We start from the raw sequence: 13,301 nt of genomic DNA, 5'->3' as shown, positions 1-13,301 counted from the left end.
ACAGTACAATAGAACAATCGCAGCAGAGGCGTTACATTGAAACATAAAAACATAGCGTCTAATAACATAAATATAATACAACCGAACAGTCGCTGCTAAGGCGTAACATGAACCTTAGTGTCTAAAAGAATATAAATATGCAAACGTATGTACAAATGCTAATATAGCATAAGGGAGGTCCTAAAGAATAATGGTACTTTAAGACTTTGACGCATAATAATCAACATTCACATGATCCGTGTATTTTAACTTTCTTGCTTAAGAAGAATCTTGGGTCTTGGGAGAAAGCAGAGTTGCTTACCTGTAACAGGTGTTCTCTGAGGACAGCAGGATGTCAGTCTTTGAGACTCACCCGCCTCCCCATGGAATTCAGCCTCCACTTCATGGTTTTTATTTTTTTTAATTTTTTTTATACTATGTAATTATACTGAGGGGACCCTGCATGCCTGCGTGGCATAATGCATGCATGGGCATGCTCATTATTCAAAGTTCTAGAATCTTTGAACTAGGTTTTTCTTGTCGGGCCCCATTGGATGATATCACCCATGTGTGAGCACTGACATCTTGCTGTCCTCAGAAAACACCTGTTACAACTAAGCAACTCTGCTTTCTTTAACCCTTATGAAAGAAAGAGATGGATGCCCCAGTGCACTGACGCATGGCAGGCGATGTAGCACTTTCACTAACTGCTTGCAGAGATCAGCATTTGTAAAAATACCGAAATTAAAAGGAAGTGGTGTTAGAACTTTATTTCCAATGTTTTAGAGGGGGGAAAAATCTGTTTTTAAGTTGTGCATTAAACTAAAAAGAATCAAATCAGTGATGGGAGAGCTGTACTATCACCTAGTTAGAGCTGTACCGCAGATAAATTGCAGGAAGACCTTGTGAGACTGGAAAATTGGGCATCCAAATAGCAGATGAAATTTAATGTGGATAAGTGCAAGGTGATGCATATAGGGAAAAATAACCCATGCTATAGTTACACAATATTAGGTTCCATATTAGGAGCTACCACCCAAGAAAGAGATCTAGGCATCATAGTGGATAACACATTGAAATAGTCAGTTCAGTGTGCTGCGGCAGTCAAAAAAGCAAACAGAATTATTAGAAAGGGAAAATGTCATAATGCCTCTGTATCGCTCCATGGTGAGACCGCACCTTGAATACTGTGTACAATTCTGGTCGCCGCATCTCAAAAAAGATATAATTGCGATGGAGAAGGTACAGAGAAGGGCTACCAAAATGATAAGGGGAATGGAACAGCTCCCCTATGAGGAAAGACTAAAGAGGTTAGGAGTGTTCAACTTGGAGAAGAGACAGCTGAGGAGGGATATGATAGAGGTGTTTAAAATCATGAGAGGTCTAGAACTGGTAGATGTGAATCGGTTATTTACTCTTTCGGATAATAGAAAGACTAGGGGGCACTCCATGAAGTTAACATGTGGCACATTTAAAACTAATCGGAGAAAGTTATTTTTCACTCAACGCACAAACTCTGGAATTTGTTGCCAGGGGATGTGGTTAGTGCAGTTGGGTTTAAAAAAGTATTGGAAAAGTTCTTGGAGGAGAAGTCCATTACCTGCTATTAATTAAGCTGACTTAGAAAATAGCCACTGCTATTACTAGCAACAGTAACATGGGATAGACTTAGTTTTTGGGTACTTGCCAGGTTCTTATGGCCTGGATTGGCCACTGTTGGAGACAGGCTGCTGGGCTTGATGGACCCTTGGTCTGACCCAGTATGACATGTTCTTAAGTTCTGTCTTTGGTAACTTCCTTTTTAGCTGTGTAAGGAGCACAAGGTGGCTGAGTATTGATTTGTAGTTTTCTTTATAACATTGACATTAGATCACTTTCTAAAGCAGCATAATAAGCAAATACTGATATTAAAGATACCCTTCATTTGAAGATGCTTTTTATTAAGTGCATTCATGCATCCATGTTGTAGAAGGGGCAGGGTTATGAACACTCAGGGTTGCATACTTCCTTAGAATCAAGATCAGTTCACTATAAAGCTTCTTGCAAATTGGATCAGGTAGTGTATGCAGAGAACCTGTGTCCTCTTCTACACAGGACTGATATCTCTGGACATTAAAAACTTTCAGCTTTTGTTCTGCAACTTTAGTCTTGAGTATTTTAGTTGAGCAACTGCAGCTTTCTTTAATGTGCTGGGCAAATTCATGGCATTATTGTAATCCCTGGGCTCACCAGACGCAGTGTCTGCTTTACTTGCTCTGCGCTGCTTTGGGGATGTAGAATTAATGGGTGGGGAATTCACCTATCTAAATTTGAGTAGCAAGCAGGAGAATAGTGCCAAGAGGAAGATTAGGCCTGGGGAATCAAACAGAGGCATCAGAACTAAGTGAAAGCAGGTTGAGGGTGGACACAAGACTGTTGGGTAACGGACTGTACTCAGACAATAGGGAATTGAGGTTTTTCTACTTCTCATTTGTGAGAATAGGCACGCAATTGAAACTCGGACAAGAGACTGGAGAAAACCAAAGGACAGTTATAATCCAGTGATGTTTCTCTACTTATCCTAGTATTGCAGGGCTCACCACAGGAAGATGGGGTGATATGGAGGGATGTTGTAATCCTTGCACACTGAGCCTTTTGCAGTTTTTTGACTCTTAAATCATCAGCATCTCTGCGCCAGCAGCCGCAGTGCTGCTTTTTGTAATGAATGGATTGCTTACTGCAGCCCTGGATTTTTACTTTCCATCTAAAGGAAGTTTGGAACACAAGTACTTACAGATGTATGTTTTGATCAGTACCTCTTTTAAGAAACTTTTTCCATGTGAAGTTAAATAGAATTTTCAATTCTTTACTAAAACTTGCCTCTAGTTGGTAATTTGGAAACATTTTAAAAAGAAATAATTTGTCACAGTAGAAAGCTATTTCATTTTAAGAAGACTACTCTGTTTTGTTCAGTTTACAAGGAAGTCTACTAAATTTTCTTCCTCCTTTTTAATACATTGACATATTAGCCTTTAGATTTACATTTGGGCATATGAGTTGATAAAGCTATTATAAATTTTGCTGTTAAGAGAATAACAATATTAGGATTGGGTGGACATTTTTTTAAAAATATCTTTTAAAAGAAAGTTCCCACAGTAGTAGTGATAGCCACAGTATAGTGAAAGCACTGATTCTGTTGAAATTCTATATAGTGAAGTTTACCTAAAGAAGTATTCACACAGCACTGCATGTAAACAATAGTTCAGTCTGTGTTAAATGTTTCTCAAGTAGGTAAAATAAGTGTCAAGTTAGTACAGTGGTTCTGTATTGTGCCCTACTGAACACAAGCCCCGACAGGGTTGAATGAATTATTAGATTGGAATTCTATCTTATAGCTGTGAAGTGATTGATCGAGCTTCGAATGGAGATTGTTGCCGTTGATTGGTTGAACTTACATATTCATCACTGCTTCAGAGCTTGTTGGAGATTGGTCACGCAGCTAGTCCATCATCTGGTTTAAATACGACGTTTCCGTTAGTTGAAAGCGTTGTCAGCCTTGGATAGAGTCTAAGGACTCATGCTTTAGACCTAGCAGGCAATGGCTCAACATTGACCGATGATACATCGTAAGAGGATCAATTCCCTGATGAAAGGTCCTTGAATGGACCTGAAACGAGGCTACGTCGGCGACCCTTCAAACCATCAGATAAGTCGGGGTGTTGTATGAGCTTATGCTTAAGCCATCAGAGACTGCCTATTATGCCTATCTAGGTTGCTTTACAAACGTTTCAATACATCTACCCTTTTTGGGATCATTTACAAGGCTTTTGGGAACGTTTATTTGAAATAATTGATTGAGTGAGTGATTCATTTAACCTTTATTAACAAGAGAAATATTTTATACAACACGCAAAAAAATTATCTTGAAAAAAAGTTTTCAACTTTAGTGTTTCTCACATATTCATGGTTCACATTGGATGGAGGAGGTCCGTTCATGATTATATTCACAATCATATTACCCTGGTTGGGATTTATGATAATTGTATATGAAACGTTCCTCTCTTTCCATAAAAATGTTTTTGAGAATATATATCAATTAACAGTTGTGAATTATTGCACTCTTTTTTGAGAATTGGAAATCAACAGAGTAAAAAGTTATAGTTTTATTATGAAGGATTGATTTTGGGGTTTTTCATCATTCACTACTATACATTCTAATTCTCCCATCTTACTTCTTAGACTTCTGGCTTTAGCATTCAAGCATTTCAAAGTGTGTTTTGTTTGTATTTTCATTCTGCTTTTTAATTGATAGGGGTAAATTGGAATTTTTTAGCCCAGGCAAGGTTTTAGTTACAGGCACTTGCACTAGTTTTCTTATTATTGGAACCTCACTGTTGGGATGCCCTAATTTTAATGCATCATTAGTATCCTTTGAAGATATCCGAACCATGCACTGCTGAGCGACTGTAGGCTTTCCCCTTTGTTCTAGTTTAAAAGCTGCTCTATCTCCTTTTTAAAGGTTAGCGCCTGCAGTCTGGTTCCACCCTGGTTAAGGTGGAGCCCCCATCCCTTTGAAAAAGATTCCCCCTTCTCCAAAAGTTCCCCCGTTCCTTACAAAACTGAATCCCTCTTCCTTGCACCATCGTCTCATCCACGCATTGAGATTCCGGAGTTCTGCCTGCCTCTGGGGACCTGCGCGTGGAACAGGGAGCATTTCAGAGAATGCTACCCTGGATGTTCTGGTTTTCTGCTTTCTACCTAAGAGCCTAAATTTGGTTTCTAGAACCTCCCTCCCACATTTTCCTATGTCGTCGTTGCCCACATGTACCACGTCAGCCGGCTCCTCCCCAGCACTGTCTAAAATCCTATCTAGGTGACGTGTGAGGTCCTCCACCTTCGCACCAGGTAGGCATGTTACCAGGCGATCCTCACACCCACCAGCCCACCCGGCTGTCTACATTCCTAATAATCGAATCAACAACTTTGATGGCCAACCTAATCCTTCCCTCCTGGGTAGTAGCCCTGGGAGACACATCCTTGGTGCGAAAGTACAATGCACCACCCGGAGAGCAGGTCCTTGCTCCAGGATCCTTTCCTGCTGCACCATGTTGGCTGGCAGTCTGAAGTTAGGACTTGGCTATTATGTTCCTGTAAGTTTCATCTATATACCTCTCTGTCTGCCTCAGCTCCTCCAGGTCTGCCACTCTAGCCTCCAGAGATCGGACTTGTTCTCTGAGAGACAGGAGCTCTTTTCATTGGATGCACATGCACAACTTCTCACCAGTGGGTAAAAAATCATACATGTGACACTCGATGCAAAAGACTGGGAGGCCCCCCCTCTTGCTGCTGGACTGCTGCCTTCATTTAAAATTTGTTCAGTTCCTAGTTAAGTTTTAGGTTGCTATGGGAGTAGGAATATGTCTAATTAGCATCCTTGCTTATACTCAATATTCAAACAAATGAGGAATACCAAATTTCTCACTAAATTTTCAAAGTTTTATTTATAACTCAGGTAATTGGTATTAGAATGTTTTGTCCTCAATCCTTTAGGCTCTTGCCCTTACAGGGCTGCAACCATATTCATGGTAAAAATAGCACGTAGTTGTTAACCTCATTTACCAATTCCCATTGAATTTTTATTTAATATTATTTTAAAACTACTCATTTTACTGAATCACTTATCTTTTGAAAATGTTCCGTGTAAACTCCAGTTACTTCCGTCACCTCCTCTCGTGGCTCCAAAACCCGATGTGCTCTTTAACACCCATTCAATGTGTCTGTTTTTGTGGCTATTAAAAACTTTTCTATTAAAAACCCTGCTGCTCTTTGATCTGCCTAAAATTAGAATGAAAATTGGTTTGCACCAGTTGTCACTTTTGGAAAAATCTGGGAATTCATGGTTGAAAATCATTTTAACTGAAAATGAAGGTTCCTGTGTATATTGTAAATGCAAATATTTGTAGCCATAAAGTAAGTGAATTCTGCTTTTTCTTCCTGTAGGTTGAAGAAATAGGAGAATATTTTAAGCATCACCTTTTGCAGTCCAGACACAGAGGTGCTTTTGAATTGGCATATGTTGGCTTTGTAAAATTCACAGAAATGCTAATCAGGTAAGACAATTGACTTTCACTTACTATTCAGTTGTAAATATATGAATTAAATGTTTTGTTAACTGGAGTTCCAGCATATTCCTATCAAAAAGACTGGCATATTGAAGATCTAAGGAGCTGGGCAATGCTTTCTTTTAATGACTTTTTCTGCTGGATGCCTACATTGTTCACCTCATGATGCAACAGGGTAGCACTGTTCTATCCAGCAAACTCCTGGGAACTGAAATGAGCAGTAAGAAAACCTCATAAAATAAGAAGTTGGCAGGTGCTTCCTGGCGTTTCCTGTTCCCTTATTTATTAAAGGGGAAAGATGTCCTGGCGTGGAATAAAGTTGTCATATATTTTTTAGCCATCACCCTGGAGCCTTCTTTGTTCAGTCTCCTAGCCTAGTTTTTATTTCTGCTTTAGTTTTCTTGTCTTAAATCATTCTTCCTTTTCTTTGAAGCTAACAAACTTGTCAAATTGATTTTTTTTTATACTTTCAAAAAGATTTACTGACTCTGATCATGCGGTTCCACACTCTTTCCCCCCTGATTTTTCTGCAATTTTATTAATACAATTTACATCTTGATCCAATAAACCACCAATAAATACATTGGTAATGGGTAAGATTGAAGGTCAGGGATCATGATTTTTCATCCTGCCTCCAGTAATGAAACACATTGGGATCCTTTTTGGATCCTAGGTGGTATGAAAAGTAAAAAAAAAAAAAAGTGCCATTGTGATGGTGGTAGGTAGTTTCTCTGCTCCAAATCATATTCCCTTAATTCTTTGTCTTGTCCTTTGCTATTTCAGTTGAAATCACATTGCAAGATCTTCTTGTCATCCAGCATGCATATGGCACCTGGTTTCTCAGAGGACAAGCAGGATGGAAGTCCTCACACATGGTGACATCATCCGATGGACCCTGTCACAGAACTTTGATCTCAAAGATTCTAGAGCTTTCAACATGCTCTACATAGCATGTGCAGTTGTAGTCATTTCCCTGCCCACTAGGCAGAGCCCTTCAGTCTTTCTTTTTTCACAGAGCCAAAATGAGCGCTCTATCTGTATCTTATTTGTGCTATTCTCTCCTTTACTTTTCTGTTTCTGTGCCTTTATCAGGTGCCTTGTGAGCTGACAAAAAGCAGTCCATGTGTGGTCCAAGTAGGCCTCTGAGCCTGGGGACTTGCCTGAGTTTCTGTTCATGCAGGATTTCCATGAAGTTTCATCCAACCACTGGGCATCGGAGGCTCAGAAAGTGAAGGAAAGCTCATCCTTGCCACACTCCTGGGAACTAGTCTTCATGGGCCTAAGTTAATCTACACCTCTGGTGCCTTGATGACGTTGCCTCCCCTCCTGCTTGACAGCTTGTTCTTTCAGTGCAGTCTCCTTGGGAGAGAGGGTGAGCATGAACCTAGGGCAATCAGCTTTCCTGTTGCACTATAGATGACATGCCCAGAATTGACTGCCTGTGCACATCTGTGCTAGAGTACCAGTAGTCAGTTGCTGGAGCATCATGGATACCATAGAGTGCCATGGATGCCATTGACACTCTATGGCGACCCTTTGCATCGTCAAGCACCATGGGCGCTGTCGAGCAGGATGTCAGTCCTCATAATTTCCCTCCTGCCTGTCCTAGGATTTGGTTTCTTCATGTATTGGCTATATCATAGACTGAAGGGATCTGACTAGTGAGCAGAGAGTTGACTACAGCTGCACATGTTCAGTAGAGCAAATTGAAAGCTCTAGAGTCTTTGAGATCAAAGTTCCATGACTGGCTTCATTGGATGATATCACCCATGCGTGAGTTCTGTCATCTTGTTCTCCTTGGAAAGCATCTGTTACAAGTAAACAACTCTGCTTTCTCACAGGACAAGCAGGATGGTAGTCCTCACATGTGGGTGACATCATCAGGATGGAGCCCAATCATGGAACACTGAGCATGCCCAGCATGCCACCAACCCTGCATCCAGCAGGGGTTCCACCCCCCCCCCCCCCCCCAGTCTCTTTTTTTTCCACGCAGCAGTAGCCTCGTGGATTCTGGAGCTCTGTGAGTTTACCTCACACATTTTTCCTCACGGAATTCAAACTTTAAAGTTTAAAAAATTCTCCCTATCCTGGGGTCCCCCATCGACCTTCGTCGACGCCGGTAAGTTTTTTCCGGTTGGTTCCTGGCAGGGTTCTTTCAACGGTACCCAACGGTCACCGACTGTGCGCCCGTTTATTTTTCTAAAATCATGGCTACTCGGTTTCGCAAGTGCCCTGAGTGCCCAAGAACCATGTCCATCATGGACCCGCACAGTGTGTGCGTTTTGTGTCTTGGACCTGTTCATGATGTGCAACAGTGTACCAGCTGTTCACAAATGACTCCAAAAGGCCACAGGGCCTGCTTGGAGAAGATGGAACTCCTTTTTAAAGTATCTCCATCGACTTCGGCTAAGCCAGCATCGAGTCAAAAACCTCCGTCTTCAAAGACTCCGTCGCCACCGAAACCTAAGCGACAAAAACCTGCCGGTGATATCACTTCGCCTTCCTCTTCCCGGTCCAAGGCATTGACATCTTCCTCCTCGATGCCAGAAAAAGAGCAGAGCAACCATCGAGAGAAGCATCGACATCACCATCGACGAAGTGCTTCCTACGATGTTGGAACCGGAAGGCCATCGACATCGACGGAGCCACCGGCCAAGAAGTCCCAAGGAGACGAGGCCCCATCCCCGTCTGGATTCGGGATACCGAGGCGTTCCCCATCTGTACCGGTATCCGGAACTCCACTAACACAGGTGGAACCTCCGGCTACGCCCTCTGAGCCTCCAATGCCAGCTTCTCTGGCGGAATTGGACAGGATTGTCCTAGAGGCAGTGCTCCAAGCTTTATAAGGATTCCAGTCTCCACTGGCACCGGACCCCATACCGATGTCCGATCCGATACCTACAATGCTGGTTCCACTTCTGGATAGACTGGACTCATTAATCGGTGCTCTGCCATCGACACTGTTTCCAGCTGTACCATCGGCTCCTACAAAGCTACCGACTCCGATGCCGATTCCATTATCCTCAGATGAGGAACCGAATCTTCTGATGACAGAGCCAACTCCAGGACCATCGGGCTCCTTACCACCTCATCGTCCTTCGAAAATACCGATGCCATCACCATCCTCGGTGCCCCCATCGATGCCACCTCAATTTCCATTGGTGCCACCTCCAGATCCAGCTGGATTTGGACCTATACATCAACCTGAAGATCCTAGAGGTGCTGGTGATCAACCTTATAATCCCTGGGGAGATGATTCTACAGACTGATGATTCAGAAGAACTTCTCTCAGAGCCTTCACCCCTAGAGGAACGTCGTTGCTCCCCACCTGAGGACTTGACATTTGCAAACTTCATAAAGGAAATGTCTGAGACCATTCCCTTTAATTTACAAACAGAGGAGGATGCCAGACACAAAATGCTTGAAGTGTTGCAATTTGTGGACTCTGCTAAGGAGGTCATGGCAGTCCCAGTTCATGAAATGCTGCTGGACTTGCTACACTGTACCTGGGAACATCCTGGCTCAGTTCCTCTGGTAAACAGAAAAGCTGATGCCATTTATCTAGTGCAATCAGCCCTCGGATTCCAAAAAACACAACTGCCCCACCAGTCTGTAGTTGTGGAGTCTGCTCAAAAGAAATCTAAAAGATCCAGGCCTCATTCTTAAGCACCTCCAGGTAAAGAGCAGAAATCATTAGACGCCTTCGGACGAAGAGTCTTCCATGGATCAATGCTCATAGCACACATTGCAGCATATCAACTGTATATGACTCACTACTCCAGAAACCTGGAAGAGGGTACAGGAGTATTCTGAATCTCTACCTGACGAATACCAGGAAGGACTCAACATCCTCCTCAAAGGTCTAGATGCTGGCAAGCATGAGATAAGAGCAGTGTATAATATCTTTGATACCGCCTCCAGGGTTTCTGCAGCAGGTATAAGTGCCAAACGTTGGACATGGCTCAAGTCCTCTGACTTACGACAAGAGGTCCAAGTCAGATTAGCGGATCTTCCATGTACCGGTGACAACTTATTTAGCACTAAAATCCAAGAAACATTTGCACAATTAAGACCACCACGACACCTTGCGTCAGCTGTCTACCCTTCCTAAGGATTATCCATCTATCACTAAAAAATCTTTCAGATGAGATCCTAGACTGTTCACCTGTAAACAGAGACGGTATTATCCACCTCAATCTCGTCCTCGACAATCTAAACCTCCACAAAGAGGTCAGACTCGTCAGGTTAGAACGCCTAAAACCCAACCAGCCCCAGCGACAGGTCCAGCTTTGGGGTTTTGACTCTCTCGTGGACAGCAGCAGTCAATCTCTTCCTTCCCATGCCACTCCAGTGGGAGGTCTTTTGTGCCTTTTTTCCAGTCTATGGCACACCTTCACGACGGATCAGTGGGTCCTAACTGTGATCAACCAAGGATACCATCTAAACTTTCTCATTATTCCACCGAACGGGTTACCCCGTCCAGTCACAAATCTAAACATTCACTCCCCACTCCTCGAGGTGGAACTCTTGATCCTTCTACAATCAAATGCTGTAGAACCGGTATCTCGACAGCATTGGGGTCAAGGGTTCTACTCTTGTTACTTCCTGATTCCAAAATAAATCAGGAGGTGTTCGTCCAATTTTGGGCCCTCATGCCCTAAACAAATATCTCAAAAAATGAAAAGTTCAGAATGGTAACCTTGGGTACCATGATTACAGTGCTTCAGCAGAAAGATTAGCTGTGCTCTCTACACCTTCAGGAGGCTTACGCACACATCGCAATATACCCTCCTCATCGCAAATACCTCAGATTCACAGTAGGTCAACTCCATTTTCAATACCATGTACTACCATTTGGGCTCGCCTAAGCCCCACAAGTATTCACAAAATGCCTGGCAGTTGTAGCAGCCCATTTGCGGAAAAACAATGTCCACGTCTATCCATACCTGGACGATTGGCTTATCAGGGCTCAGACTCAAAAGGGAGCAATTCAGTCACTCCGTATCACAATTAGTCTGCTCCAATCACTGGGGTTTCTAATCAACTATCCAAAGTCAAATCTGACACCATCTCACACACTATCATTCATAGGAGCAGATCTCGATATCATCCAGGCAAAAGCGTTTCTTCGAGAGAGCAGGGCACGCTCATTATCAGTCACAGCCAAATCAGTACAATCTCGCCGAACCACTGCAGCTCGTCATCTCTTGACCTTGCTGGGTCACATGGCGTCCACAGTTCATGTAACTCCCATGGCTCGTCTGGCCATGAGAGTGACGCAATGGACTTTAAAATCCCAGTGGTCCCAGTTGAGTCAAAAGAAGTCTCACATTGTCCACGTCACCAACCAACTTCATCTCTCCCTGACTTGGTGGCTGCAGGAGTCCAATTTGCTAATCGGACTACCCTTTTAGACTCCACAGTTTCAAATCATATTAACGACAGATGCATCCATCCTGGGTTGGGGGGCCCATGTCAACAACCTCCAAACCCAGGGTATTTGGACTACGGCAGAAGCAAAGCATCAGATAAACTTTCTGGAGCTCCGGGCAATTCGATATGCCCTCTTCGCTTTTCAGGACTGCCTCTCAAACAAAGTAATTCTGATCCAAACAGACAATCAGGTAGCAATGTGGTACCTCAATAAGCAAGGGGGCCAAGAGACAACACAGATCTGGGCCTGGGCTCGTTCCCATTCTATACTACTGAGAGCAACCTACCTGGTAGGCGTGGACAATGTGCTAGCGGACAACCTAAGTCAGACCTTTCATCCCCACGAATGGTCCCTGAACCCTGCTGTAGCAAACCACATATTTCACCTGTAGGGTTGTCCGCAAATAGACCTCTTTGCGTCAACACACAACCACAAAGTGTCAAATTTCTACTCTACACCGCAGTCACAAGACATCTCCATGAGATGCTTTCGCCCACTCATGGTCAACGGATCTCCTCTATGCTTACCCTCCACGTACACTCATCAGGAAGACTCTTGTGAACTTATGACAGGACAGGGGCACAATGATTCTCATAGCCCCTCACTAGCCTCATCTGGTTTGGTTTTCCATCCTCAGCAACATGTCAGTCCAGCAACCGATTCACTTGGGCTCAGACCCAATGCTAAAAACGCAGAATAACGGCTTATTACGTCATCCCAACCTCCACGGGTTATCCCTGACAGCTTGGATGTTGAAAGGCTGATTCTTCAATCTTTAAACCTTTCTGACAGTGTATCCCAAGTCCTTGTAGCTTCACGAAAGCCTTCTACTAGAAGATCTTATCGTGCAAAATGGAAAAGATTTTCATCGTGATGCGCATCAAAGGACATAGACCCCTTTTCCTGTTCCACAGTAAAATTTATGGACTACCTCTTACATCTTTTGGAATCTGGGTTACAGACTTCCTCCATCCGAGTACACATTAGCGCTATTACTGCTTATCACAAAGGTATCGAAAATACCATGATATCAGCACAATCACTCGTGACTTGCTTCATGCGCGGTTTACTACAACTTAAACCTCCACTATGCCCTCCAGTTCCTACGTGGGACCTTAATGTTGTTCTAGCATGACTTATGAAGCTTCCTTTTGAGCCCTTACATTCCTGCGAGCTTCGCCATCTCACTTGGAAGGTGATCTTTCTAGTAGCCATAATATCTGCTCACAGAGTCAGCAAGTTACATGCACTACTAACATATCCACCTTAAACTAGGTTCCTTCACGACCGCGTGGTACTCCGTACTCACCCTAAATTCCTGCCAAAAGTAGTCTCTGAGTTTCATTTAAATCAATCTATAACTCTTCCTACCTTTTTTCCAAGACCTCACTCACAACCAGGTGAGCGAGCTTTCCACTCCTTGGACTGTAAATGCGCTCTCGTCTTTTATTTAGATCGCACTTCAGCGCATAGAAAGTCCACCCAATTGTTTGTCTCTTTCGATAAAACAAAATTGGGTGCTCCGGTCGGCAAACAGACTCTATCCACCTGGCTAGCAGATTGCATTTTGTTTGCTATCATCAAGCAGGACTTCCTCTCCTGGATCATGTGAAGGCACACTCAGTAAGAGCAATGGCAATGTCAGTGGCACACCTCCGTTCTGTACCTCTTGCTGACATCTGCAGAGCTGTCACATGGAGCTCCCTCCATACTTTTGCATCTCATTACTGCTTCGACACGGCTGGTAGACAGGATTCCATCTTCGGCCAGTCGGTCCTGCGAAACCT

The 13,301-nt window shown here is 43.3% G+C and overlaps 1 protein-coding gene across 5 annotated transcripts in view; it reads left to right on the top strand.

The window, feature by feature from the left end:
• THADA (THADA armadillo repeat containing) overlaps positions 1-13,301 on the top strand; it is an 828,919-nt gene that overhangs the window by 151,969 nt on the left and 663,649 nt on the right. For all 5 annotated transcript variants that reach the window (XR_003855359.1, XM_029593321.1, XM_029593322.1 and 2 more), the window contains exon 22: positions 5,959-6,068. Coding sequence is in view for 4 of the 5 variants with exons in the window: in XM_029593321.1 (XP_029449181.1) it covers positions 5,959-6,068 (110 nt within the window). In the remaining variant the exon portion in view is untranslated. The remainder of the gene's footprint in view (positions 1-5,958; positions 6,069-13,301) is intronic.

This window comes from Rhinatrema bivittatum, chromosome 3, assembly GCF_901001135.1.
Source record: "Rhinatrema bivittatum chromosome 3, aRhiBiv1.1, whole genome shotgun sequence".
In the NCBI taxonomy this organism is placed as follows: Eukaryota; Metazoa; Chordata; class Amphibia; order Gymnophiona; family Rhinatrematidae; genus Rhinatrema; species Rhinatrema bivittatum.
This window is presented reverse-complemented; position numbering and strand designations above follow the sequence as displayed.